This window comes from Astatotilapia calliptera, chromosome 2 (assembly GCF_964374335.1).
Source record: "Astatotilapia calliptera chromosome 2, fAstCal68.1, whole genome shotgun sequence".
Taxonomy (NCBI): domain Eukaryota; kingdom Metazoa; phylum Chordata; class Actinopteri; order Cichliformes; family Cichlidae; genus Astatotilapia; species Astatotilapia calliptera.
The window spans coordinates 21,723,383-21,750,775 of NC_137423.1; the positions used below are offsets into that span (position 1 = coordinate 21,723,383).

Genomic DNA, 27,393 nt, shown 5'->3' on the forward strand with positions numbered 1-27,393 from the left:
CTCTCAGCAAAGAACATGATGGGAGTATAATTTCCTCCTGACTCAGTAAGTGATGTGTAGACCAGCCAAAAGCACAGAAAACTAAGTCGGGATATAATTTACACTCACTCAGCAATTCATTAGGTTCACCTGTTCAGCTGTTTGTTAAGACAGAAATCTAACTGTACACATGTCAAGACGACCAGCTACAGTTCAGACAGCATTAGAATAAAGGTTAGTGCCAGACAGGCAGGTCTAAACTGCTGATCTAATGGGATTTTCCTGCACAGGCGTCTCTAAGGTTTATAAAGAGTGGTCTGAGAAAGAGAAATTAGCGGTGAGCAGCAGAGCTTTGGGGGAAAGTGCCTTGTTGATGTCAAAGGAAAATAGCTTTAACTGCTCTGAGCTGTCAGAAAGGCAACAGTAACAAATACTGACGTGTTATAACCAAGGTGTGCAGAAGAGCATCTCTGATGCACAACAAATTGAAACTTTAAGTAAGTGGGCCACAGCAGAACACCACACTAGGTGCTACTCCGGTCAGCTAATAACAGGGAAGTGAGGCTACAATTCATATAGGACCACCAAAACTAGAAAATTCTTAATGTTTAGCTTGTATAGAAAGAGACAATGTACTGATCCTTGTTGTGTTTAACAGGTGACGTGCTTGGGAATAAAATTGAGATAAAATGAGTCCTGTCCTGCAAGTGATATCTGAACCAAGTAGGATCACTAAAGTCTCCATTTTCTTTCAATATATTCTATAAATATATATTGTAGGAAAATGACCCTACAGTATTACAGAGAAAACATCAAACAACCTTGATGGGGAGGAAGAAAGGAAAGACTTAGGAGGATGAAATCATCTGCCCTGACCTGCTGGTGAAAAGAGCAGACAGAGAAGTCGTGGCACATAGTTGCCCCTCCCCTAAACCTGGTTCTGCCGCAGGTTTCTTCCTGTTAAAAGGGAGTTTTTTCTTCTCACGGTTGCCAAGTCTTTGCTCAAAGGGGGTCATGTGATTGTTGGGGTTTTCTCTGTATAATTGTAGACTCTTTATTTTGCAATATAGAGTTGAGTTCAGCCTAGGGTCTAGTAGGCACTAGTATTTCAACAGGTCCAGTCTCAACCCTTTTTTCAAAAATATCCAAGACCAGGATATAACCGAATGCATCAAAAGAAGCAGTTCTTTCTAATAATAGCTGAATAGCAATTTTGCCTGGACAGCGTTCATTCGAATGTCATTGAATGAACAGTGACTACCTCCTCCTCCACTCACAGTGGAGGAGGTGTTGAATACGTATGCCAGTGATACTTTTTATAATAACTTTTCTATAAACTGAAGTATCTCTTGAGTGTTTTGCTCTAGTTTTTCTGTTAAACCCGATGACTAACTTGAGTCATAAATGTGTCATCTGCTGTATTGCTAATGCATGCAAATTGTATACTCAATGATTTAGTGAAGTTTTATCTATCCTGCATCACTTGGTTATATTAGCCTGGGTAAATGTTGCTACTTGTTTTTGCTGTTTTTTAAGTAATACTTTCATTAAGTATGTATCCATCTACTTTGAAACCCTGCCATGAACACAGATTAGTATGCAGCAGGCTTTTCTGATTTCACAATTTGCCAGCCGCTGAAGGAAAGAGCAAGGAGCAGTGAAGCTGGAAAACTATATTACAGCTTCCTTTGGGATGTGACATGTTTTATCTCAAAAACAGGAGCTGTAGGCATAAAGGCCATCAGTCCTTTTCTCAGTAATGCATGGATGGCTTATAGTTTCGTACACAGAACAGATGAACAATCTCTACTTGACTTAAACTATGGGACTCGTAGAGAACTATATTTTGGGAGAGTTTAGGAACACGCCGTTTTTTTGTTGTTGTTTTTTTTGTTTTGTTTTTTAATCTAGAAGATATTCGTAAAAACCTGAAAAGACCTTAATAAAAATGCAACCTGCTCTTAGTGCACTGTTAATATATGAAAATGTATTCACCCACGACTTTTATATCCAGAGTTAAGTAATGTTTTTCTCTTTCTGTGTATACATAACTGCTAGACCAAATATTTAATGACCCGGCATCTTGTTTAAAGAGGGATAGGTGTAAAGGTTGCAATAACAATAACCTGGTGTAAGGGGAAATTATTCTGCAACAGCCCGGTCCCACAGCGAAGCCACCACTGTATCCTGGAGGGGCTGAATATATCATCCCAGCCTGTCTTTGTCATCAAGGCAAAGACAGGCTGAGATGCATGTCTGTTGTTTGTTAGGTTAAAATATTGCTGTTGAGCTAAGAGGCTGGCTGAACTCAGCCTGAACTTAAGCTCAGTGAATAAAATCATTTGCATACAAGTGTTCGATTGGACAAACAGCAATCTTAAAAATGGGATTGAAGCATCCATAACAGACCGACTGCAATTTATGAATGACAGCTCATGGTCACTGTCAGCAGTGCCAAGGCAGGAACCTGCTGCTGTACATCCAGTAGTGACATGTGATGGATGATCTGATGTTTGGCAGTAATATTTCCGTTCATCGTAACAGGAGTCTGAACGGTGTACCTTTTTAAATTTGAGTGCAAATAGCACATGCATCAGTTAACGCTTGTTCTCGTTTTGGTCTGCATGAACAGAGCAGGCATAACGGGTTTGAAATTGAACTGTTTTTATACCTCCCGCTGGTGACAGCTGTAGCTGGAGGCATTAATTTTGTCCATAATGCTTTGTGTCTTTCCCGTTTTTGAAGACTGTGTAGCTCTTTGAACGCCGTCAGAGATTTCTTCAAGTTAGTTAGGGATGTTCCCTTGGATTCAGAGATGAGCTAAGTTTGGGTGTGAAAGGCCAAGGTCAGCGTGACCCCACGATACCTTTTTATTTATTCAGATCTTATTGAATTAGACAAAAACATCAACAGAACAATACACTGACATAAAGTGAGGTATATAAGTCAATTTGTGCAATAAGTTGTTGGGTAATATTGATTTGGCAAACATCCAGTACACACAAGTTATGTTTTCACTTTGGATTTGAAGTCACAGAAACATTAAGCCAACATCTTCTCACAGTCAGCAGTGTTCATTATCTGTTCAGTCCACAGTTTTAGCATCAGGGTTTGAGATCATTTCCAAATCACAAGAATCAGTCTGGCATGAGCCTCTGGACAAACCACACTTCAACCATTGGCCCATATATTCCAAAACATTTCTCCAATCAGGAAAAACTTTGGAACACTCCCATGATGCATCTACCTAAGTGCCTCTTTCTGCCTTACATTATCAGCATAAAACATAGTTAATTAATTAATTAAATCCATTTTGTGTATTTAGTTCAATTCAGTTTTATTTATACAGCACCAAATCACAACAACAGTCACCTCAAAGGGCTTTAAATTGTAAGATAGACGCTACAAAAATACATACAGATAAAAACCCAACAATCATATGACCCCCTATGAGCAAGCACTTTGGTGACAGTGGGAAGGAAAAACTCCCTTTTAACAGGAAGAAACCTCCGGCAGAACCAGGCTCAGGGAGGGGCGGGGCCATCTGCTGTGATTGGTTGGGGTGAGAGAAGGAAGACAGGATAAAGACATGCTGTGGAAGAGAGACAGAGATTAATAACAAGTATGATTCAATGCAGAGAGGTCTATTAACACATGTTGAGTGAGAAAGGTGACTGAAAAGGAAATACTCAATGCATCATGGGTAATCTCAAAGGAGTATAGTAATACTGATTAATTATTACGACAGACATTTTTAGGCATAACTCATGCCTACCTCATGAATTCTCAGGAACACCTTGGGAATATTTGTTAAATTCGGCACAAACATCTAATTGGACTTTAAGATCTGATGGTCATGGTCACGGTCATTGTAACCTCACAGCCCCGATTTAAGAATCTGTATGCTAATTTTGACAGAATTTCCTACAAATTATGGAATAAATGAATGAGGTAAAGTCTTTTGTTTTTTAAAGAAAGCGCCAATTCAAAGCTTTCATTGTTATGAACTGCTACATGACTGCTAGAAGCACGAGGCAGTAATCCTAGTATTGTGAAGTGCATGAGTCATATAATGAGTGTCACGAGCTGAGGTTTTCAGTATTGTGCTATATTAGTGTGAATCACCCAAGCAATAGTTTCATCCATCTAATTGTCCCACTGAGAATTGTGATGCCATCACTCTGGGGTGGGCGAGGTGAAAGTAGGTTGAGTATGTAGTCGGGCCTGTGTGGATGGAATAGCTCTTTCCTCTGTATTTAAAATGATCCTTTTTTATTCTCTTTTCACAGTCTCCTCTGAGGAGCAGTGAGGTTGACTGGTCGCTGTCAGAGCTGGATGTTTTGCTGCTGGCCGGCACCGTCGGTCACACTCTCAGCCTGGCGGCCAGCAGTTTCGTAGAGGAAGAGCACCAAACCTGGTACTTTCTGCTCAACACGCTCTGCCTCACCGTGTTCCAGGATGTCTGCCGCAAGTACTTCAGAGAGAAGAGGGGCTCTGGAGATGACGAAGAGCATATCCTCCCTTCCAAAGACCGTCATCCCTCCGCTCACCCCAAAGCAGAGATTTTCTCAGAGAAGTGGTTAGCGTTAGCCACGCCACCATTCACTCTGCTCTGCTGCCGGCTACTGCGCTCCCTCAACCAAACTGGGGTGCAGTGGGCTCATATCCCTGACGTTGGGCATTGGCTCAACAGGTGGGTTTATTGATCTAATATTAACTTTGATAAATGCTTCAGTTTTAAGTAGTTTAAATATTTGAGTCACTGTATTTTATTCATATCAAGAAAATGCAAACAGTATTTGGAAAACAGTATAAATTAACTGGTTTCACTGATGATTCATCACCTAATGCCATGTAGTAGTGAATTTACACTCACTGCCAAATTTGAACCCAACCATCTGAATGCTGCATCAGAAATCTAGACTCATCAGTCTTCAATTGTCTAATTTTGGAGTTTCCTGTTGCTAGCTGACAGCAATTACAGTTACTGCTTTTGCGTTCAGAGATGCTCTTCTGCATACCTTGGTTGTAACAACTGGGTGTTTGAGTTACTGTTGCCTTCCTATCAGCGTGGAGCAGTCTGACCATTCTTCTCTGGCTATCACTTAAATGCCTAAATTGCATAAATCCACAAGTTGCTACCATGTGACAGGCTGCTGGTAAGATATTTCCATTCCTGAGCAGTTGAACAGGTGTGTTTTATTAAGTGGTCAGTGATTGTTTCCCAATTCCAGTGTGTCACTTTACCTGAATAAAAACCCAAAGGCACTCATATTTCCTCTTAGCAAGTGGTCAGTTGCTAGTAGATTAGCCAGCTACCTCCTTGATAGCAAGACAAGTGTTTTTATGTGCTAAATGCTAAACTATGTTTATTAAGTAGTCGCTAACTTTGTGTAACTATTGGTTGGACAGATAGTGATCATTGTATTGTTAGTAATTACAGCTGTGAAAATCAACCAATGTTAGAAAGGACAATAAAACTGTAAATAGTTGAGGAGAAATGTGGAGGATTATAGTTCTATTACTACAGTGATGCTTTTCTTGCACAGTCATATTTTTCATTGTTACGGAAACATTGATTCTAATTCTAATGCATGAAAGCTAGTAATACTACCTAACTAACCATCACTGTTGGTTTGTGCACATTTATTGTTTAACTAGGCAGCAAAGCAAAGAGAGAGTGGCAACAGTAACAGCTTCTTGGTTGATTCAAGATTAACTTGGCAGCATTTTTATTCCTAAGTCGCTCCTCAAGGGAAAATCAGACGACTCCATGAATAGCAAAAGGATAGAGGGTTCTGTCTCTGATGTGTTTGTGTTAAGCTGTACAAAAGGGCTGGGTACAAAAAGCGATTTCGCCGAAGTTCAGAAGTTTATCTGAAATCTGTTACATGCATGCATAAATCCCTTCAAGTGTATTTGCTCTCTTTTACTCAAAGCTAAATTTACAGTGGTAAACTGATTGCTGATATGGCTCTACAGCAAAATCTTCACTATGTTGTTTTTTCTGACAACCAGTGTTGTATTGTTGGTGTTGTAATGAACGGTGGGGTGCTAGCAAAGCTGAGGACCATTAGTTCTGTGTCATGCTGTATGGTATATTTCTCTTTTTACGTGGATATGTGGCAGCATGAAGGTGACAGGACATAACAGGAACTTATTTCCAACACAACTACAATTTGAAAAAAAAACCCTACACTTGATGTTTTACGACAAATCAAACAGAATTGAAAAAGAACAGGCGTCTTTCACTGTTTAAGGATAGAAGTTCAACCGTCACATGGGGATACATTCGTTGCAGAAGGGCAATCTGTCTTAAGACAGTATACTCAGTAGGCTAAAATGCAGTGCAGCAACAAGATTTTCAATCTCAATGTGTTTCTCCACCTACACACAAATGTAACAGATCAATGTAGCAAATTCATTGATGTTCTTTGGGGAAAGCCGTGATATAGGATATTACTTACTGTAGTAGATGTAATGAAAGTGGTTCAGTGAACAATACATTTAGATTTCAATGCTAGATATAGACATCTAATGGAAGCTGTGTGGTGTTAACACACAGAGCAAGTCTTTTCTTCTGACACTAAAACATTTTAAATGTGTTTTTCTAGCTGAGAAGCTGATAGGACTACCCACTTACATTTTCTTTTTTTTAAAGATTCAAGAAGAGAAAGTCGTCTTCAGATTGCCCAGACTGAAGGAAAACTGTGATTTCTCTGTAAAAACTGTGGCTTTTTCAGAGCCATTAATATTCTGACAGCAGTGCGAGGCAGGGGGATTATAGTTTGTTCTTTAACATTCATCACAATGTGGAACAGAGATGTGGATTCTGACCTTTTCCCTGTCCAGTGTTGCCCTTTCTTCCTACCTGCAGTGCCTGTTGCTTGGATAATGAGATCCAGGTAGCGTTATGCCTCATCTTGTCTCAAAGTATTCAACGTCCACTGCCAGTCTGATCCAGCTAATGGCTAAATACACGGCTTCAACTTTGATATGTCCTATTTCCTATCGGTGCTCAGTATGGTGCAATTACAGACTTTAATCCAGTGAACAATTGAGGGGCTGTGCCTCTTTTAAATTTAACCTGAATCTAGAGGATTTGACTGACAGTATTTCATCTCATCAAAGTAAATGCTCACCTTCAGCCTTCAAATGAGAACCTGTAATGCTTTCTCTTCATGTGTTATTATATATACAGTTACACTGGTGAACCGTCATATTAAAGACGGTCAGTTCACAGTAATGAGGTGAGTGTATGTCCAAGTAATCCCTGAGAGCCAGGAGCTAAAGCGTCAAACTGCTTTAATCAGCTGGTCTATCAATATTTTTTTCTTTTCTTGGATTTGTCGAGTCAACTCAGGCACACGTCTCTGGCTGTGAAGACAGAAGCCCCACCCACCTGTGGGTGGAGCCAGGTGCGAGGGGCAGCCCAGTCAGAAGACATCTGGTTTTTCAAGAGTGTGGCCTTAAAAGGAAAGGAGAAAATAGCCTTTTTTAGACAGTAAAACTGATAGATGATAGGAATTCACAGTTCAGAATACTAAGGATTATCCTGAAGTGTGTAACGCAAAGCCACTCTAGCTCTCTTACCGTAACAGCCTGTTTAGTTGTCTAAACAAGAAAGGGCTAGCTTGTCTACAGGTTGTTCAAAACTCTGCAGCGAGGCTACTGACCCACTCGAACAAGGGAGCTCATATGACCCCTGTTTTGAAGTTGCTACACTGGCTCCCAATCAGATTTAGGTTCCATTTTAAAACTCTAGTTTTAACCTTTAGAGCATTACAGGCCAGGCCCCTCCCTATACTGCTGATTTGATTTGTACACATACCTGGTAACCTGAGGTCTTTGAATCAAAACCTTTTAGTGGTACCCCACACTCGTTTTAGAACTCGAGGGGACCGATCTTTCCAAGCTGTTGCCCCCAGACTGTGGAATGCACTTCTACTATTTCTACAGCGTCTGGACTCAGTGGAGACCTTCAAAGAGCAGCTAAAGATATTTTTTATTTCAAAAAGCTTTTAATTAGACGGGTGTTTTATGATGTATTTATGACTGTATTATGTCTTCTTACCTTCTTGTAAAGCACTTTGTGACACATGTCTGAGAAAGGTACTATATGAATAAACTTTACTTACTTACTACTTACTATCAGAGTCCAAAAATAACAACAATGAGCTGGAACTGAGCTGAATATATGTATATATATATGTATGTGTATATATATATATATATATATATATATATATATATATATATATATATATATATATATATATATATATATATATATATATATATGTGTGTATATGTAGAAAGAGAGAGATCTTGATATAGATATCTATAAACTGACCATAGATGTGGTTTGCCTTAAGCCACTACTTGGCCAACTGTAATACTTTGAGCATTTACCTTAAAAATATATAAACTTCATTGTGAAAATTCCAAATCCCTTCCTCATCATTTGAGTGCTTGGCACGTTTCTCAGCCAGTGACTGTTCTCTTCCATTTTCTCTCTAGCTCTGAGCACAAGGTGGTCCTCTCCCTGCTGTCCGCTTTCTGTTTGGTTCTCATCTACTTCCTGGTTCAAAGACGGTGCTCGTGGGTCTCGAAGGTCGCCCTCGCCCTCGGGCTTTTGGGTGTGTACAGCTATCGGGCAGCTGTCGGCAACGTCCTGTTTCCCTGGCATCATTCTGGTCGAACTATGTCCAAGTAAGTAAGTCTTTGTGAACCACGAAACAGTGAGTTCATTCACCATAACAGCTGGCAAATTGCTGTCCCCTGGTATTGACTTGATTTAAAGTTCAGGAGTGCCAGGCTGTGCTGTGATGCAGATGAGCGTGAAGACTCTAGTGCTGCTCGTGTCATCTGGGACAATCCCTTACTCTGATGATGAACTGCAGTGCAGTTTTTTCGCTTTACATCTACCTACAGTAAATCTCCCTGACCTAGTGTAACGTCATGTCCTCACGGTTTTGACAGTGTCTTAAATTAAATTAATTACACTAAAAGAGGCATCAAGCAATCTATAAATGTTGATTTAAATTGGCAGCCAGTGGGAACTGCAGAAGTATCGACAGGTCTTTTCTCCTTCAACACATCTCTGGTACGGCCGCATCAACACTCTCCCCTCATGTCATCTGTAACTTATGAAACTAAAGTATGACATTCACAACACAGCTACTTAATTAGAGTGGTGAGTACAGAAGAAATAGACTAACATGCAGAATATTGGAATCATTTTTGTAAGTAAATTTGCTTTTCATTTGGCTTGAAAATGAGCTTTTTAGCTGCAATGACTGAAATACAAATCGATGTGTTTGTCTCTATTCCTGAGCGGCAAAGAGCTGTGCAGGCCACAAAGTGAGGTTCATATTTGTAGTTTTGAGTATAATTTCTAAACAACTATTGGATGGATTGCTTTCATGTTGGATACACATTATTAATATTTACCACTTGTAATGACTTTGGATAGATAGCTTGATTTAAGACCAAAACCAATGGCAGCCCAGCAGCCTCATTTATCTTTGTATCTCAGTTAAGTGCTAGTTGGCATAATTTTAAATGGATAACCTCACTGCATAGCCACAAGAGTGGAGCTGCTGTGAAAATGGATGTAAAAGCAAAATGATTTGTAAATCACTCAAACCATTGAAGCGGTTGACTTGAAGAAGGGGACCAGGTCGCCGCTAGAGGCCTTGAGTAAGAACAAGTGTCAGCGGGGCTTCAGAATTTAAGGTTGTCAGTTGCTTTGTGTAGCCTTCAGATAGTTCCAGTACATGTTTAGTGGATAACATGCAGACTTGTTTTTTACCTTTTTACATTTTAAAATTCCATCTCAAAGTTTTGTCCGACTACATCCCTTTAGTGCAGCTAATGTTTCTAACTGTGTGTTTATAAAAGTATATGGACTATTGCTGGTCCATTGGAGTGAACAGAGATGACGTGGCTGTCTCTGGTCTCCACTTGCAGCCAATTCTCATCACCAAAGTAACTTCAGAATGTCAAGACAAACATAAGATAGCAATAAAATGAGTCAGTCTGTTATCAGTTGCCTAGGGTAAATTTGGCAACTTGTGCAATGTGTTTGTGATAATATGATGGCAAACTGTGATAAATCAACAGAAACTGCAAATCTGTTGCCGTCTGCATACACAGAAATTCAAGTTACTGATTTAACCTAGGACCTGGCGTCCACATATGTGGACATCACATTTTGGGTTGTCTAGACCAAAATACTACATTTTGCTCTACGAGGGCCCAATATCCACTTACAAGGACATTATTCTGTTACTGTGCTATCGAAATTTAAAGCGAATGTCCTCATGTGTGGATCTCATTTTTCTCAGAAACAAAAATCAGGTAAAAAAAAAAAAAATCACATATTTTTTTGTTTTTGCATTCATCGGGTCCCAATCAGCCAAAATAGCAAAGAGAAATTAAAAATGTATGCCATGAAAGCGTTTGGGTCTTAGGAGGTTAAAATTTAAATTCCAGTCTGATTCACACAGAGTTGAAACAGACGTTCCTCCACAAACAGTGACGTAGTTGCTCAAGATGACAAGTTAACATTAAAATCACACGGGGGGTGGGGGGGGGCACAGTAGCCATGCTTTCATATAATATAAACACAATACAATCCTGTTGCCAACCAGTTGAATAGATTCCCCCTTTGCAAATATACGTGTCACAGACTCAGAGTGATTACAATGTGTTTGCAAACTGTCTGCATTTTTAAATTAGACTGCATTTATTTACAAACCTTCACCAGTTGGTCTGAGAGTGATTGCAGCCAGGCCAAGTCACACTGTGATTGTTTGAAGACAGGCTGCTTACCACCAGGCAAGCTGTGCAGTCGCCTTTCAGTGCAAAGCAATCACCCAGAGGCTGAGGCTGTTGCACGCTCAGTCGCTGAAAGAGGAAAAATTCCACTGAATCCTTTGGAGAGGAGGTCGCTGTCGTACTTTTACTCCATTGTGACTGAGGATATAGTGCACATGGCAGACCATAACATCTGTGAAGGCACCATTAATGCTGAAGCCGGCTTTACATACAGGTTTTGGAGCCACATATGCTGTCATTCCAAGATGTTTTACAGGCAGGGTATTAATTGTTTCAGTGAGACTGTGTCCCAATCCACATCGTGCCGTAGCATGGCTACGCATTTTTAAAAAGTGCAGATGTGAGGCAGCACAATGGTAATCCTCCACCATCTCACATTTTCAAAATGTGTTGCTAGCTTCCTGTTTAAGATGAAGATACATTTTTTGCAAAACAAAAAATGTCTCAGTTATGACATTTGTATGTTGAATTAAAAAACAGGAAAATAAAATCATGTTGATGCAAAGTGTAAGTAACTGCAGATCCAGAGATGGTTAAACCTGTGTTATGATCAGATGCCAGCAGGTGTAACTATAATTGTTACTTCATGACCATATTTTAAAGAAATCAAGTTTGCTGCCTCTTTCCTAGTAGTAAAGAAAGCCTGAAAGCATGGAGAGCATTGTTTTCCTCGTCTTGGGGTCATGTTTGTTGACAAGTCAGCCAGCCATGGCTAACTGATTTGTGTATTGAGATTGGATCAAATTGCGTGCGCAATTGTGATGACAACAGTAAGACTGGAGGCATTTTAACTGGCTCAACAGCGACAGGTTTTCCAAGGATGATGCTTTTTTTCCGGCCTGTTGATTTTCTTATCTCAGATTTTTTTTTTTTTTTTTAATGGTCCTCAGTCGTCCCTGCTGTCATTTAAAAAAAATCTTGAGAAGAGTTTTCATTTCTTAAGCCTGAAAATGCATTCAAGCCCTTCCAGTATACATCTGAGGGTAAGACTCTTCCCTGCTAAGACCCTCAAGTCTTAATCAAGCAACCTAGATGCATAATAATGTTTCTCATTTTAAAGAGCTGATGATAAAACTGTTCATCTGGTGCCAGCTGCTCAGCATCCAGTGCATTTAGGAAGTTATGTGTGTCCTTGAACTCAACCTGAATAAAAAAAATCATGTTCATGGTTTGGCTCTGAAATGCATTAGTGTTCTTGGAGACTCGAGCCCCTTTACACCGTGTATATATCTTATCCTTTAGCACAGTCCGTCTGTAATAGTTGTTGTTAGCATTGTCTGAAAAGAGAGGATTTTTCCACCTCCTAAATGGTGTAATTTTTCATCCTGTAGCCAGTAGCTTGGCACAGAGTTACCTGCTACTAACCCCTGTCAGAAAATGATGAGTGTTCAGGACTGCACACGGTTCTCCTGTCTAGTTTTCCTGACCTCCCTTCATCTACCACCAGTACCTGGCCTTCCCTAACCTTTTCTGTTCTCCTTGGCAGGCTCGCCTACCTGCTTGCCTAATTAAAATCTCAACCTCTCACCCTTAGCCAAACAAAGATACCTTACTAAAGCCATGCAGTGACTTGCGCTCCTTTTGACCGACTGTATAATTGACATGGCCGATGTTCGACCCAGTGCTTCAGTGTTTCTTTTCACACGCAGTGATCATGATTGTGCATCACCTCAAGTTTTTCTTTAGCTTTAGCTCTTCTTATAGACTAACTTAAGTGCTGTTATTTTTGACGACAGCAGGTCGTGTAGCTCAGGTTCTGTGTTTTCATTGCTTGCTAAGGAGATTCTATTTTTGGCCAATTAAAATAGAACTTTGATTTTATCGTCTTAAAGCTTCCAACATTTGAGACAAATAATTTCCCATGGGTCTATATTTTGTTGTTTTGGCCATTTTTAAACAGCCATCTAGTTAAAGCTACGGCAATTTTAGATAGATCTCTTTTTGAGATAAAAAATGCACACACCCCCACCCCCCACCCATGCTGTAATGTGGATCTAAAAAGAAGCAGCTTTGTATAATGACCCTGTTTAAAGTCTGGTCTTCTTGGGTTACTCTTTCTGTGTGTTTTATCAGAGTAAAGCCCCCTGACAACTCCCCGGCTCCCTCCTCACCTCCCTTCGTGCCAACTGCCTAATTGCGCTGCTGCATCTTTCAAAATGGCTAATGGGGTTGAGAACAGCCAACGCTGCTCACTTTAAAGGGCTCAAAGACTCGCTTGGATTGATGTCACTGTGGATACAGTTTGTCTTTTTTCCCTCTCAGTTTTCCTCTCCCCCGCACACGCCCCTCCTTATGGCATCATCTCAAATGAACCTAAAAATAGAAAGCTAACAAAGTCAGGCGACAGGGCACGTATATACTCTGAATTATTTGTATTTATTTAGATATTGAGAGGTGGCTGATTACCGCTGCAGCACTGACACATAACTGTAGACAGGAAGATGCAATTAAGGTAACAAAAGCGGAAGCAAATGAAATTTTTCTGAGCGAACGTTCCAGCAGGAAGTAGCTGAACATCAAAGCAGCCGGCTGAGGTCCAAACCTGTCTGAGGCTGTATGCATCATAGCCAAAGTTTGTTTCAGTCCCCCCCTCCACATTTATGGCTCTTTTTTTTTTTTAATACTGAACACAAAGCCACTAGAAGCATTTACAATGTTTATGCTTCTGTTTGTGTGTGCGTGTGAGCGCGCGTGCTTCACACCTGCACAAAACATGACCCATTTTATCGTGTATGCTTGATCTCGAAAGGGGGCTGTTGCGCAGTTTCCCAATTTAAAAATATTCATGCATACCGATCCCGCTTAAAAATGGAAATGTATTCAAACTCGTCTCAAAACACCTGTGAACCTCTGCCACACACACGTGCACGCACGCACACGCAGACAGGCACACACAGAATGCATTTTTCAGTTTTATTACCCAGGCGGTAAAGTGTTTTATAACCCTGTTTCAAAGTCAATTCTGTGTTTACAATATATCAGTGGTAACATTTAGCAAATTATTATGCTCCACTGACTGCCAGAGCCGTGTACGTAAAAACCACTTTCTGTTGTTTCAGCACAAACGGGATTGTTTAAAAGAAATGACACAAAATAGAAGTCTAAAGAAAGGTGGACATCAACACATGCTGCCAGAGAAGCAGGTATTGATCTAGTGGCTTGTTGTGTAATTAGATGTTGTGTCTGTAACCATTGTTTTAAAGTCTTCTCCTCGGTCCCTGTGGCGTTTTAGCAGTTGCCACCGTGACAAGCTCAGCTTTATCCCGCAGAAAGTCAGGGCTCAGACAAAGTGGGCAGGTCCTGCTTGCTCTCAGGCGTCTGCTTCAAAGCTTTTCCTCTGGCACTGAATCACTTGTTTTGGCTGATTCACTGTAAGTGTTAGCCTGATGCAGGTGATTGATGAAGGGGATCTACCAAACATGTTAAGGGGATTGGACATAGTCTTACCTTTTCTTATTCACTTGCTGGAGCGCCAGTGCTTGTTTCCAAGGTAACATGAAATCCAGGCAGCTCTGCAGCTTGACAAGCAACTATTTTCTGTCCACTGTTACTACTATTAACCTTTTTTTTTTTTTTTTAAATCCAGCAGATAAGAAGATGAAATTAATTGAATTGCACCTCCTCATCAAGCAATGTGAAGGTTTCCCAAAGGATTTAACACCCCTAAAAAACATAGTTTGAAATGAGACATCTTTTCTTTCACTCACATTAAATATTCATTACTAAATATAGAACAATCAAAGTCGAAGGTTGGGGGAACTGATAATATTATTGCTAAGGAGTTTAATATGGGGAGGTTTTGCTTCTTCAGGGTGAGGTCGGTGTGATTTGATCAGATTTGAGTGACAGTGGCCTGGAAACATGAGTAAATAATCCAATAAGAAGTCCTTTTGATTCAAATAAAGCATTTAACTGCTTTGGTGAATGGAGAATACAGAGCTGGATTCATCACAGTCAGCCTGCCACATTTTTCTTGTGTAACTGTTAAAATTGTTGATTATAGAAAAAGGGTTTTAATTCCTTAGTCTCAGTTCACTGAGTGGGGAGCATAGACCGTATGTAATAGATGGATGTAGCCATTGCTTTGAAATTTGCTAGTAAAGTCCCGTTTTGAAGCATCAAGCTGAGCATTTTATCTATCATCAAAGGTTTTGGGGTTTTTGCAAACAGACATGGGCTAAATCTGACCAAAATCAATGGCCTTTGTGTGCTTAGTCTAATAAAATTTGGGTTTTTTTTTAAAAATTGTTGTTTAGTTTTATTTTATTTTATTTTTACATATACTATTTCACTTTGTTATTTGTTATGTCATGTGTACAGCACTTTGTTTTCAGTTGAAGGTTTTTTGAAAAGTGCTATATAAATCAATTGCTTGCTTGCTTTATTTACTTTTCATTCACAGTTGTGACACGTACTGCACTTCTTTTTGACTCTAATCGAAACCATAATTTAGAAAAGTAAACATTATGTTTTTAATAAAGATGACCAGACTGGTCATAGAGCAAAGAAGCAGAAGAGTCATTTCCTGATGAGCTTTTATGCAATTTGACCTCGTTTTTACAAAGTGACAATATTGCGTGTAGAAGGTCAAATCCAGCGCACAAACATGAAGTTTTCAGTTAGCAGTAGACGTGTAGTTTACTGCTAATTATGCCAAAATTTAATTCTGATTAAAAGCATGGCTTATTCTTTGTGCTTGATGTTGGAATGAACTGATTGTGCCAGTTTTTTTAGAAAGCAGCAACTTTTGTAAAACTAACCACACTTAAGGCGCTATTTAGGGGATTGCACTTACATGATATTTTGCCCTGTTTAGTAAATCTGGCCCGGTGGGCAGAACTGATTGAGGAAACTGAGGACATTGCTCTCTTCAAGTACAGCTAGTGACTATCAGTCACAGGGAACCACAGGGTACCTTGTCTTCATTTAAAAAACTTAACGTCATGTTGTTTTAAGTAAGACCTGAAACTAGCAGTTGAGGCCATAAACTCATGAAAATATTTCCTGAGGTTATTGATAAAGGGAGCTGCTGGCCTTCATCCTGTTGATTTTCATACGATGTGACTTCTTATTGCTACTACAGAAGTCGCCCCCTGCTGGACACTTGAAAGAATGCAGTTGTAAGATTTTCTACTCTGCCTTCTCTTTTTTCCTGAAGCTAGAGCCATCTTTTATATACAGTCTATGGTAGATACCAGTTGAGCCCCACCCCTTTAAGACCAGTGAGAAGAGCAGATACTAAGACAAGAAATATTATTTTGAATGCCTTGAAATAAACATTTCCAGTGAAGAATCTCTGAGAGAAACTGGTTTTGAGCAATATCTTTTAAAAATTATGTTGAAATAAATTATATGTAATGTCTTTATGAAAGTAATACCAAAGAAAAGCTGTATGTTAGTAATGCAGTTTTTAACCCATCTGACAAAACCAACTAGAATAAGGCAACAGTATTGCTCTATCTGCTCTAATAAATGCTTACTGGCCTATGAATGGACATCTCCCTGTTTCTGTGAAGATCCAAGTGTTCATCTGTTTCCTGGTGTAGTTCTCAAACCCAAAAGTAATCTCTACAACAACAAAAAAACACCAGAAGTAACAAAATGCACTCTTAGCATTGTTCTTTGTGATGAATGTCTTCCTCTGGAAGACGCAGCTGAACACAACTTTGGGATATTCTGTGTTATTGTTCTGTGATAAGAGCAAGTTTCCTCTTCCAAGCTTTGCATTTGTTTAGTGGTCTGAGTTAATGCATGCCAGAAGGCGAATGGCAGACTTTTATAAATGATTCACTACAAAATAACATTATATCTGAGGAGGACTGACAGCATGGATTGTCAATACTAATGACTTTACAATTTCACTGGCTGTAATCTGGAACAAAAATTCTTCGACTGCAGTTCCAGGATCCTTTGCATGTATCCACCACCAAACAGCAACATGATAAACAGTGTTATTATCTCAATGATTCTATACTGCATCTTAAACTGTCTGTCAGACTGTTTCTATTATAAAACCACGACTTTATTCATATCTATTACAGACCACTGTAATTCGAGTTATGAAAGAGATGAGAGAGCAGGGATATGAAGGGCTGCAGGAGTCCTGTTTACTGTTGCTGCACTTTGTATTTTGGCTGCATGTCTCTACGTTTGGATGGAAACTGTGGATGGCATAATGCCTTCTGAGATTCATGCCATGAGAGTTGGGAAAGTTAAAGAATCTGATGCTTAAAATCAGCCTCATTCATGTCTTCAACCAAAAAACTGTGCATGACATGCTATAATAAGGGTACTCTTAAAATCACTGCAGACACTTTTTGAAGGGCCTGCAGTTATGGAAATTATATAAACATTACATAGAGCCTTTATTGCTCAGACAACAAGGACAGTTTGCGCAGTCTGCCTTGAAAATGTCAGAGCAAACAAGATGGCTTTCAGTATTCAGACTTTCTTGTGCCTCTTGGTTCAGGAAGATGGTTATTGTGTCAGAGTCATGTAGATTAGCCCTGGGTTTTTTTCAATTGTTAGAAATGTGAAATTTGATACTTTTTAAGCACAGCCTGAACTTTATTGGGCAAGTTCTCTTCCAATTTCTTTAAAAGGTCTCCAGGATTTTTTTTGAAGGGCATTCAAAGCTCTTCTTTGGATGTTTCTGCCTTTTGTTCTGTTCTCTGACAAGATGATTCCACACTGCCTCAGCAATGTTGAGGTCTGGACTCTGGGGAGGCCAATCTGTTCCATTGTGTGTTTTTCAATCCAGGTATGTTTTTACTGCATTGTCAGTGTGTCTGGGATCATTGTCATGCTGAAAAGTCAAGCTGTTGCCAATCAGATGCTTTAAAAATGGTATTGCGTCGTAGATGAATGCAGAAAATATAATCTGTAATTTTCTGCATTAATTAATTTTGACAAGATCTTTAACACCACAAGGTTGAAATGCAGCTACAAACCATATCATACCCTCCACTGTGTTTTGTAGGTGGTTGTAGTTACGGGGCGATCGTGGCTCAAGAGTTGGGAGTTCGTCTTGTAATCGGAAGGTTGCTGGTTCGAGCCCCAGCTTGGACAGTCTCGGTCGTTGTGTCCTTGGGCAAGACACTTCACCCGTTGCCTACTGGTGGTGGTCAGAGGGCCCGGTGGCGCCAGTGTCCGGCAGCCTCGCCTCTGTCAGTGCGCCCCAGGGTGGCTGTGGCTACAATGTAGCTGCCATCACCAGTGTGTGAATGCGAGTGTGAATGGGTGGGTGACTGGATATGTAAAGCGCTTTGGGGTCCTTAGGGACTAGTAAAGCGCTATATAAATACAGGCCATTTACCATTTACCATAGTTAGGTGACAGCTTTCCATCTCTCAGGTATTGTGTCAGGGTCTTGCTGGATTTTCCTGTTTCTCAAGGACATGACTTTCACATACTGTTCATGGTATCGTGCCATCTCTACTATCTACAGCAGTAGATAGTAGAGATGGCACGATACCACTTTTTTATGTCCGATACGATATCATACATTTGGATGTCTGCCGATACCAATATAAATCCGATATAGCATATTTTATAATCAATAAAATGTTTTGTTTAAATATCTTGCTGCATTTTGTATAAGTTCATACTCAAGTTTAAAAAACTAAACTAAAATAAAACTTTTCTGTTATACCTGTATGCAAAAGATACACTGCACCCAAAATATTTCATAGATCAGCTAAACTGATCAATCTAATAAACTTAAACCTACACCATCCTCCCTATTCTGGTATTTCAAAGAGTACTTAGTGGAAATATTAAGCAACCTAACTAATAGGGTTCCAACTCCCAGCAAAAAATAATAAAAAATAGGGAACCACCCCCCACCCTCTGCTTTATAATGCTTAATTGACGTAATCGACTGTAATTTAATGCAAGTGTAAAAAAAAAAATGCACAGAAATCTGAAAAATCAGAAAATTGTCTACAATGATTAAATAGATTCAACATCTTTCTTCAAAAGAATTGCAGACTGCACAGATGGTGCCTTCCCAAAGGAAAAAGTACTATAGCTTACTAGGGTATAAATTTGACTTAATAGTTACTATATACAATAATGGATGTCTGTACATTTTACATCAGATGGAAACTTTGGTTGTAAGATTCAGATAATTATTTATTAAAAGCTAGACATGACAATTAGAAAGGAAAGTATGTCTTTGTGCCCCCTTTTCCCTGTTAATGCCCTATCGGCCCCCCTGGCTAAACCTTGCTAGACCCGCCCCTGCACAGTTACGTCAGCTGGATCTTTATGTAGAAAAAGATCCTGGTGTAGAAAGTAATATTAACAGTTTATCAAGCTTAAACGTGCTGCTGTTGTTTATCCGCTGGTTTCCTTTTTCTAACGCAAAGTGGGCCAAAAACAAACGAGAGACGGAGTCGCGACAGAAAAGCAGATCAGCTGATCATTGATCAGTTTCATGATTGAAGTAGCAGCAGGAGAGGGAGGGAGAGAGTCGCTCCCAGCATTCGGTGGGAATGCTTTACAAACATTCAGAGATGAACTTGCACACTTGCTTTACTTCTCTCTGGGATACCTTTCTCGGAGATTAAATGCCGGTTTGGAAGCACGTAGCGAGGCTCCAAATGCTGAACCAGACCGCACGCCACATCCACTCTATCACGAGACCATACTCCTCTGACGTGCTAAGTTTATGAGCTGGGTTACGCTATGTCGCAAGTTTGTGAGGTGCTTTTGTGATATTGAATGGATCGGATTACATTTTTTATTCCTCTCCGATATCCGATCCAGTAATTTAGGTCAGGATCGGACCGATACGTAATATCGGATCGGTCCATCTCTAGTAGATAGTAGTTTTTTATGCCTGCCACGTCTTCTTTTGTCTTCCACTTCAGTTTCCTCAAACTTTTTAAGGACACACTGAACATCACGCTGAGATATGCCAAGTTTTCTTTTAATAGCTCTTTGGAAATCTCATTGTTGGTGTGTAGCTGTGTTATCTTTGACATCATTTGGAAATTCGTTTAAAGAAATTGGAGCAAATGTGTTTTCATGACAGGCTGCAACTGTGGTACAAAGGTACAAGTGCCTAAAAATACAATTTAATGTTGTAGCACAACACTGGTTCATCCCTTGACTTATGTGCCTTTTTTATGCTTGAATGATTTCCTAGGTCAAAGAAAAAGCATTCCTCTGAAAATGATCAGACATTGACAGACAAAGAACCATTGCTCAAGACTCCAAGTCTGGCCCCGTGTAAACTAAACCTAAAGAAATTAAGCACTGCTCAAGACTTTTGTACAGTACTCTATACAATTAATAGAATTTCTGCAAAGAATTTGGACTTTGTTATAAGAAACAAATGCAACCTGAATAAGTGATAACAGCTGTTTCAAGTCTTTATTGAATACACTGAGTAATCGTTTGAGGATGGGAAACAAACAGCATGTTTATGTGAAAAGTTTTCACAGGACTCTCAGTGGAGCGGTGATGATTGGGGTTTGTTCTGCAGCCACAGGATCTCGGCACCTTGCAGTCCACCATGAACTGCTCTAGATACCAAAACAATTAGGAGTTCAGGAGAACGTCAAAGCCATCTTTCCATCAGCCAAAGTAGCAACTCTACAACAGACTTGCTGAAAAGCAAGAGAACTGAGTTGCTGCTTTGGTCCAGTCAAAGTCAACTGATTGAAATGCTGTGGCGAGAGACAGCTGTGCATCAATGAATGTCCACAATTCTCAATGAAGTGAAGGGACATTGTAAAGGAGAGGGGGACCAAAAGCTAGTTAGAATCACATATTCCAATTAAGGAGATGAGATTGAAAGCGTGGGTTGTAAAGATGCCTCTCTCGCTAAATAAAAGCATACAGTGTCTTGCTACTGACAAAGTCTGCTCTTCTTTAGAAAGATTGATTGGGGAGAGCCGTGCCTTGAACACAGAAACTTTCACAGCACCGCAGCAGGAACATTAAGGAGCTAGACATGAGAGTCTATAATCAGAACACTTATAGATTAATAAACAAATTCAGACCACCTCAAGTTGTGCAACACATGTGCTGCAATGTTCTGTAGCACGATGATGCAGAATTTGGCATTTCAGGTAAAAATGAACACCACTTTGTTTGAAATGCGTGTTAAAAAAACAGTACACCAATATAAGATCTTATCTCAGCTTTAATGCATGCACTTGGAAGGTTACAGCGTAGTGTTAAAAGGGGGCTCCAGTTAGTTCACAAGTTACAACATAGATTTACTGCAGAATTCTACATCAGCTTTAGAATAAGCAGTTCAGTCTGCTGACCTTTTCTCAGTTGAGATGGTTAGCATGACCTGGATAGTTCAGTCAACACCTCCCAGAGTTACTGGTGAGAACTGAAACAGTTTTGTGGGGAGGACTGGGCCAGAATTCCTCCTCGTGGTTTTGCAGGTCTCCCCAAGCAGTCTCTGGGATCAAAGTTGTTGCTGCTAAAAGAGCTTCTGCCACGATTCTGCACTGTTTGTTTAACATTAGTTTGGTCAGATCGTGTTTATCTAGAATTTTGTGGCTTAAATGAAAATCAGGCCTTGTGTTCTAATCAGTTTAGGAATCCTGGTAATTCCAGAGAGCTCACAAACATTTTCCTGCATCTGTACATCAGAATGAAAGGTTTGTCATCCACGCTAGATAGTTATTATGCCAACCCGGCAGCTCACATCCATCCCTGTCCTCGTGTAAAATCAAATCCAGGCCAGGATTTTCCACTTTTCCTCTGCATAAAATAATAATGAATACAATGCCTGGCATATTGTTAAGGGAGTTGTGAATAATAAGGAATAGTGCTGTATGGGGCATATTACTCTGCTCCTTTCTTCTGTTGGAACAGGTTTCCATAAAACCTGATTAATAATACATCTCCAATACTTGCTCAGCTCCTTCAGGGTCAGCTATTATCCTGTCGTACTTTTGCGGCTTTGACTGCATCCTGCTGCAAAAGAAACGTTCATTTACTGAGCGATTGCCTTCAACTGAAGACACCCGTGCTTGTCAGCAGGAGATTCTCTAAATGTGCAAAGAGCTTTTTGAGCTGCTGTTGCAGTTTGGAAATATCATCAGAAGCAAAAATGGTGGATATTATTCTGAAAATTATACAGCTGTTTGGAGGCGAATGGAGCTCATTCACAACAGCCATTTTGGCTTGTCAAAGAAAAATACAGATGGATTTGATCGCATTAATAAGGCTGCCTTTCAGCCATAGAAGTTCCTGGTATTGTTAGCACAGCTTACTGGGAGACTTCATGGAACTGAGTCATGAATGTGTTTAGTTCCATCTGTGCTTTTCAAGATATCTGATGTCAAAAAGGTCCAGAGGTGAGAATATTCAAGGCACCGCCATCCTAATGACTGTTAATCTTCACATGTTTGCAGAGAACAAAATTAAGTCTCAGTTTCCCTCTGGCTGTAACTGCCTTAATATTCAGTGGCTTTCTTAACTTCATTACCTCCTAATACTCTTTATTTCTCCTTCATCTATTATGAAATGGGTAGAAGAAAAAACAACTCGCGTCACAGTTCTGTCCACTCTTTGTTGCCTGTTTTTGTTTTATGAGGCTAATTTACTTAGTCCTTGTTTTAGGGCAAATATTAATAAATGTAAGTTAATTAAAGAGCAGATGTGAGTGGGAAAATCTTTTCATTTAAGTCTCTCTGGATAAGAGAAAATGCTGAATGCCTGAAATGGAAATTAGACTAAATGTAATTGCCTTCATAATCGAAAGCACTTTTCCTTTAAAGCTTCAATTTGGGACTTTTTCAGTATATAAATTATTGATAGCTTGAAAAGGCGTTTTTGTGGAGTTAGCCTTTTAGAAGAAGAAGAAGAAGAAGAGCTTGTGGAAACCTTTTTTTTTTAACCTTGCGGTAGCTTCAGACTTTGCATCCAGACTCACCGTCGTGCACCACAGGGCATGCATTACTGGCCTCGTCTGCCTTTGAATCTCGCTTATCATGCGTCCTCTTTTTTTGTTAACTTAAAGAGACAAGCTACAAAAAATGTTGGATAAAAATGACAAATAACCCATGCTTGCGGTTTGTTTTCAGGCTATATAAAAAGCACATACGCACAGCCCATGCTTCACTTGGGTTGCCTCTGGTAAGCAGTGTGAGTTTGCACAGACTGTAGGTCTATTTGAAGTAACCATATATAGTGCCAGCAGTTCAAAATCTCACCCTTCATGATATGAGATGACTATAATATATTCATGTGACACACCAAAAGAAGCTGCACACTACATCCATCTGCCAAGACCATCAGATATAAGCCCTGCAGTCCGCCTCTTGTTGTAGAAAGAACAAACAGAAGCCTCAGATGTGGAGCTAATATGGTTTTCTTACCTGTTGAGAGTGCCTTGGGAGTGCCTCCTCAGATGTCTCAATAGTCATGCAGGGTGTCATTTTCTCCTCTCCCTGAGCAGCAGGACAAAAAAATCACCCCCAAAATACTAAATGAACACCTACCAGAGCTGTATTTGAGACTTCAGTTGGTCTGTTAGTGATATAAGTCCCTCGCTTACTTGGGGTTGGATCAGGTGAACACTCCTCTAGTCATGCTATAAGCTCAGGCCCCGGCTGAGGCAATGATCATTTCTCCTTCTTTTTCATCTTTTCATTCCTCATGTGCTGTGTGTGCTGCTACTGCATGTTTCTGAACTCTTGCCTTCGCTCTCCTGTAGTTTACTTTTTGTTTTTAGTCCCTCTAAGAGCTCACTTTTTCTCTCTTCTGTTTTCCCTCCAACCAGTCGAGGCACATGGCTGACCCTCCCTGAGCCTGGTAGCGGGGTTTTCCTATATCTTGAGGCCACAACTTTCACATACTGTTCATCTATTATAAATAAGTTTTTAGCTCTGCCACTGATGTTTTCTTTCTCCTCAACTTGTCCAGTTTCCTCCGACTTTTTAAGGACGCACTGCACACCGTGCTGGGATGTACCAGTTTTCAGGTCATAGCTTTTGGAAATCGTCTTGTTGGTACAAAAATACAATATTATGACTGTTACACTGTGTTGTCTAAAAATTCTCTTAATGTCACTATTAAAAAAAGGCAAGAAATTCTGGATCATTGGAAGCAAAATAAAAAGAAATGTGTGGCTCAAACCCTTTCTACGCTACTGAAGGTGGATACAGTTTAGCCAAATTAAAGTTACTGATGTACAGATTTATAGAAAAATAGCAAATCTGTTGTGTCCATGAACTCAGTTGTTGTGCTTTGGTTCCGATGTTTGTTCATGTGACTCGTACTTAAATAACCATGGGTACAATTATGTAACATCAGTACTTTAAGGTGGTGACACTAACATTTGCTACTTAGTGAGCTCACTGTTTAGCACATATAAAACAATGGGTGGGTGGGTGAGTGTTCATGTGGACAGCCTGTGCTTAAGTGATATCTGCCCCACTCATGTTGGTTTTATATCGCACTGTAGGACTACCTTCCCTATTAACCTTCTTATTGGTTCACAGCTCCACTACATTTCAACATGCTCAAAGCTCCCATTAGCAATTATTACTAATTATTATACTATTATTACTAATCCAAATAGTAATTGAAAGCACGTGTGGGTGTGAGCGACCTTAATGGAAAATGTGTTATGTGCTGGGAAATCTTTTTTTTGGTGGTGGTTTGTGATGGGATTGATTTTTTTTCTTCTTTTTTTTTTGTCAGAATCATTTATATCAATAAAGTTAGGCTGAAAATACTTCAACGATTCAATGAACAAGAGAATGCACCAGTGACAAATTAAGCTTAGTTATCTGATAAATTGGCAGATAAATGAATATTTAGATCATGTGTTCCAATGACCAGTGCATCACTGAGCTCCTGGACAGTCTGAGGTGCAAGCTGTCGGCGTCAGATGGAGCTAAACATAATGTCCCAGAGGTGTTCTGTTGGATTTAGGTTAGGTGAGCTTGGGGGCCAGTCAGTGGTATCAATTCATTCATTCTTCAGTTACTGCCTGCAGACTCTTGCCAGATGAGTCGGGCATTATTGTGCAGCAGGAGGAACCCAGGACCCATCGGACAGGCGTTAGGGTCTGACAATGGGTCAAAGGATTTCTGACCTAATGGCACTCACGGTGTCGTTGCCTAGCCAGTAGAGGTCTGTGTGTCCCTCCATGGATATGCCTCCCCAAACCAAACCTGACCTTCCACCAAACCCGTCATCCTGAACGATGTTACGGGCAGCTTAACATTCACCAAGGCTTCTCCCTTTCACATCTGTCACATGCACTCAGGTTGAACCTGCTCTCATCTGTGAAAATCACAGAGTGCCAGTGTTGCCTCTCCCAGTTCTGTTGTTTTATGCTAAATGACAGTTGAGCTCCATAGCAGATGCTGGTCCTGCTGATGGTCCTGTCCAGCTCTCCTACAGTAACTGTCTGTCTCCTGAAATATCCTTAATGCTGTGCTGGGAGACATTGATGTGCCATCCTAGATTAGTTGGATTACCTGTGCAACCTCTGTAGGGTCCAGGTGTCACCTCATGCTACCAGTAGTGACACTGACCCAAGTTATGTATCAAAAGATTACTTTTTTTAAGTACAGCAAGATACATTTTTGATTACAATTTTAGATTAAATTGTAATCTAATTGATTACATGTATAATATCTCTTAGATTTCACTTAGGCTAGATAGATTAAACTCAACTTGAAGTGACATATTATGTCTTTGCTGAGCTGAGAAGATCCATTGATCCATTTATCTTCTTCTACTTTTCTAATTCAGGGTCGTGGTTGGGTTGGAGTCTCTCAGCTGTCAGGAAGTACACCGTTTCAGCTTTAGCCATCCCTTCATTAATGATTTCATTTACCTGGAGCCTTATTTGTAAATATCTGAAGGAACCTTCTCTAAGCCATAACTTCTTTTTAAAGCTTCAAAGGAAAACAAGAGTGGGCTGTGAGCACCTGACCAGTCCACGTTTCAAATGTGGTATCTGTCATGTTGGCCCTAATGTAGTGATGATTATATTTGAATATTACGTTTTAAAATACACAGTTAAAACTGACTAAAACCCTCATTTCTTAGACACAGAGTGCATCCAGTGGTGACAATATTTTAAACAGGAGGTTAGAGTGTAAGCTAAAAGTTATAATGGAACAATGTAGAGGAAAGATGTATTTATTTTCTGTTAGGCTTAGGCTAGACTTCACTTAACTTGAATTAAACAAAACAACTTATATCTTTGCCAAGATGAAAACTTCCATCCATCCATCTTCTTCCACTTATCCAATTCAGGGTCGCTTGAGCCGATCCCAGCTGTCATGGTGCAGGCGGCGGGGTGCGCCCTGGCCAGACCACCAGTCTGTCACAGGGCTACAGAGGGGAAGCTGAAAACGGTGGCATGGATCAAAATCAGAATAGAGAAGGAAGGAAGGTTGAAATCTTTCCATTTTAACATATCATAATTAGCTAAATGAAACGGGAAAACAGGAGGTTAATGCAGTGTAGTGTTTTGTTTTAGAAAGACTACACGGTATACTCGATGCTATATTTTATGTCGTGGCATCATACTCTTAGCAGAGTATCATTTTATGAAAGTAAAGTTAAAAAACAAACACGTGGAAAATTTTGCTTCAGAACACTGGTGCAAGCTCAAAATAACAAGAATGTAAGTCAGCTTTACTGATGTTGCTCCATTTCACAAATCACGCATTTGTCTCGAGGAGCATTCTGCACAGCATATGGAGCCTCTATACTTCAACCCTTTGTTTGGACCGGGTGAATATCCTGGAGGCATTAATAGCTAGGCCAGAAAAACAGAGAGGTCCCAGAGTGGTGGGTCAGTCCGGTACAGCCCGAGTGCAAAGAGAGGACAGAAAATGGAGAAAATGCCACATGCAAAGCAATGGACAAAGAGGACTGTCAGTAGAAGATAAATAGAAAAAGATTTGTGTATTTTGTCCATGGTTTAAAGTTTTTTTGAGTGAAAATGTCAAAAACAAAGTATGTGGTATATATTTTTCACAATATCTAACAGGAAAGGTCAGACGATACAAATTTCATACCTTTCTTAATACTTTCTCTGCCATTTCCCAACAATCAGCAGCCATGGACTCCTCGTTGAAGCTGCTTAGCACTTTGAAAATTGAAATAATTGATGCCCACAAAGCTGGAGAAAGCTACAAAAAGAAAGAAAATTGTTTTGAAGTAGCAAGTTCCTGAGTTCATAATACAAGTAAGAAATGGTACTTAACAGGAACGGTGGAGGTCAAGTTGAGGTATCGGAGACAAAGAAAACTGTCTGAGAGAACTGCATGTAGGCTTTTATTTAGAAAGGTAAATCAAAAAAGCCTTAATTTATGAGACAGAATAGATTCAGTTAAATATCAGAAAAGTGCAGAAGAACCAGAACATCTGTCAAAAAAATAAGCATGGCTCCATAAACAATCCTAAAACCGTACAAGAGGAGCTTCCAAAAAGTTACGCCAGTGCACCAAGTCAAAAATAAAACAATCTGACCATACAGGGTGGCTAAACCTTTACTTCAGGCCCTGGGAAATATGAAAAATAAAAAGGTGTCATCGAGAATCGTCTCTGTGCACCACAAATAATCAAGAA

General features: G+C 39.9%; 1 protein-coding gene across 3 annotated transcripts in view; it reads left to right on the top strand.

The window, feature by feature from the left end:
- Positions 1-27,393, top strand: part of pigg (phosphatidylinositol glycan anchor biosynthesis class G (EMM blood group)) — an 83,789-nt gene that overhangs the window by 40,752 nt on the left and 15,644 nt on the right. Inside the window, exons 9-11 of one of the 3 annotated variants that reach the window (XM_026186956.2) lie at positions 4,269-4,672; positions 8,500-8,691; positions 14,408-15,200. In XM_026186956.2, coding sequence (XP_026042741.1) covers positions 4,269-4,672; positions 8,500-8,691; positions 14,408-14,414 — 603 coding nt within the window. In that variant the 3' untranslated portion in view covers positions 14,415-15,200. Of the gene's footprint in view, positions 1-4,268; positions 4,673-8,499; positions 8,692-14,407; positions 15,201-27,393 lie in introns of those variants that run through there. The other 2 variants (XM_080306256.1, XM_026186932.2) reach the window with 2 other exon arrangements.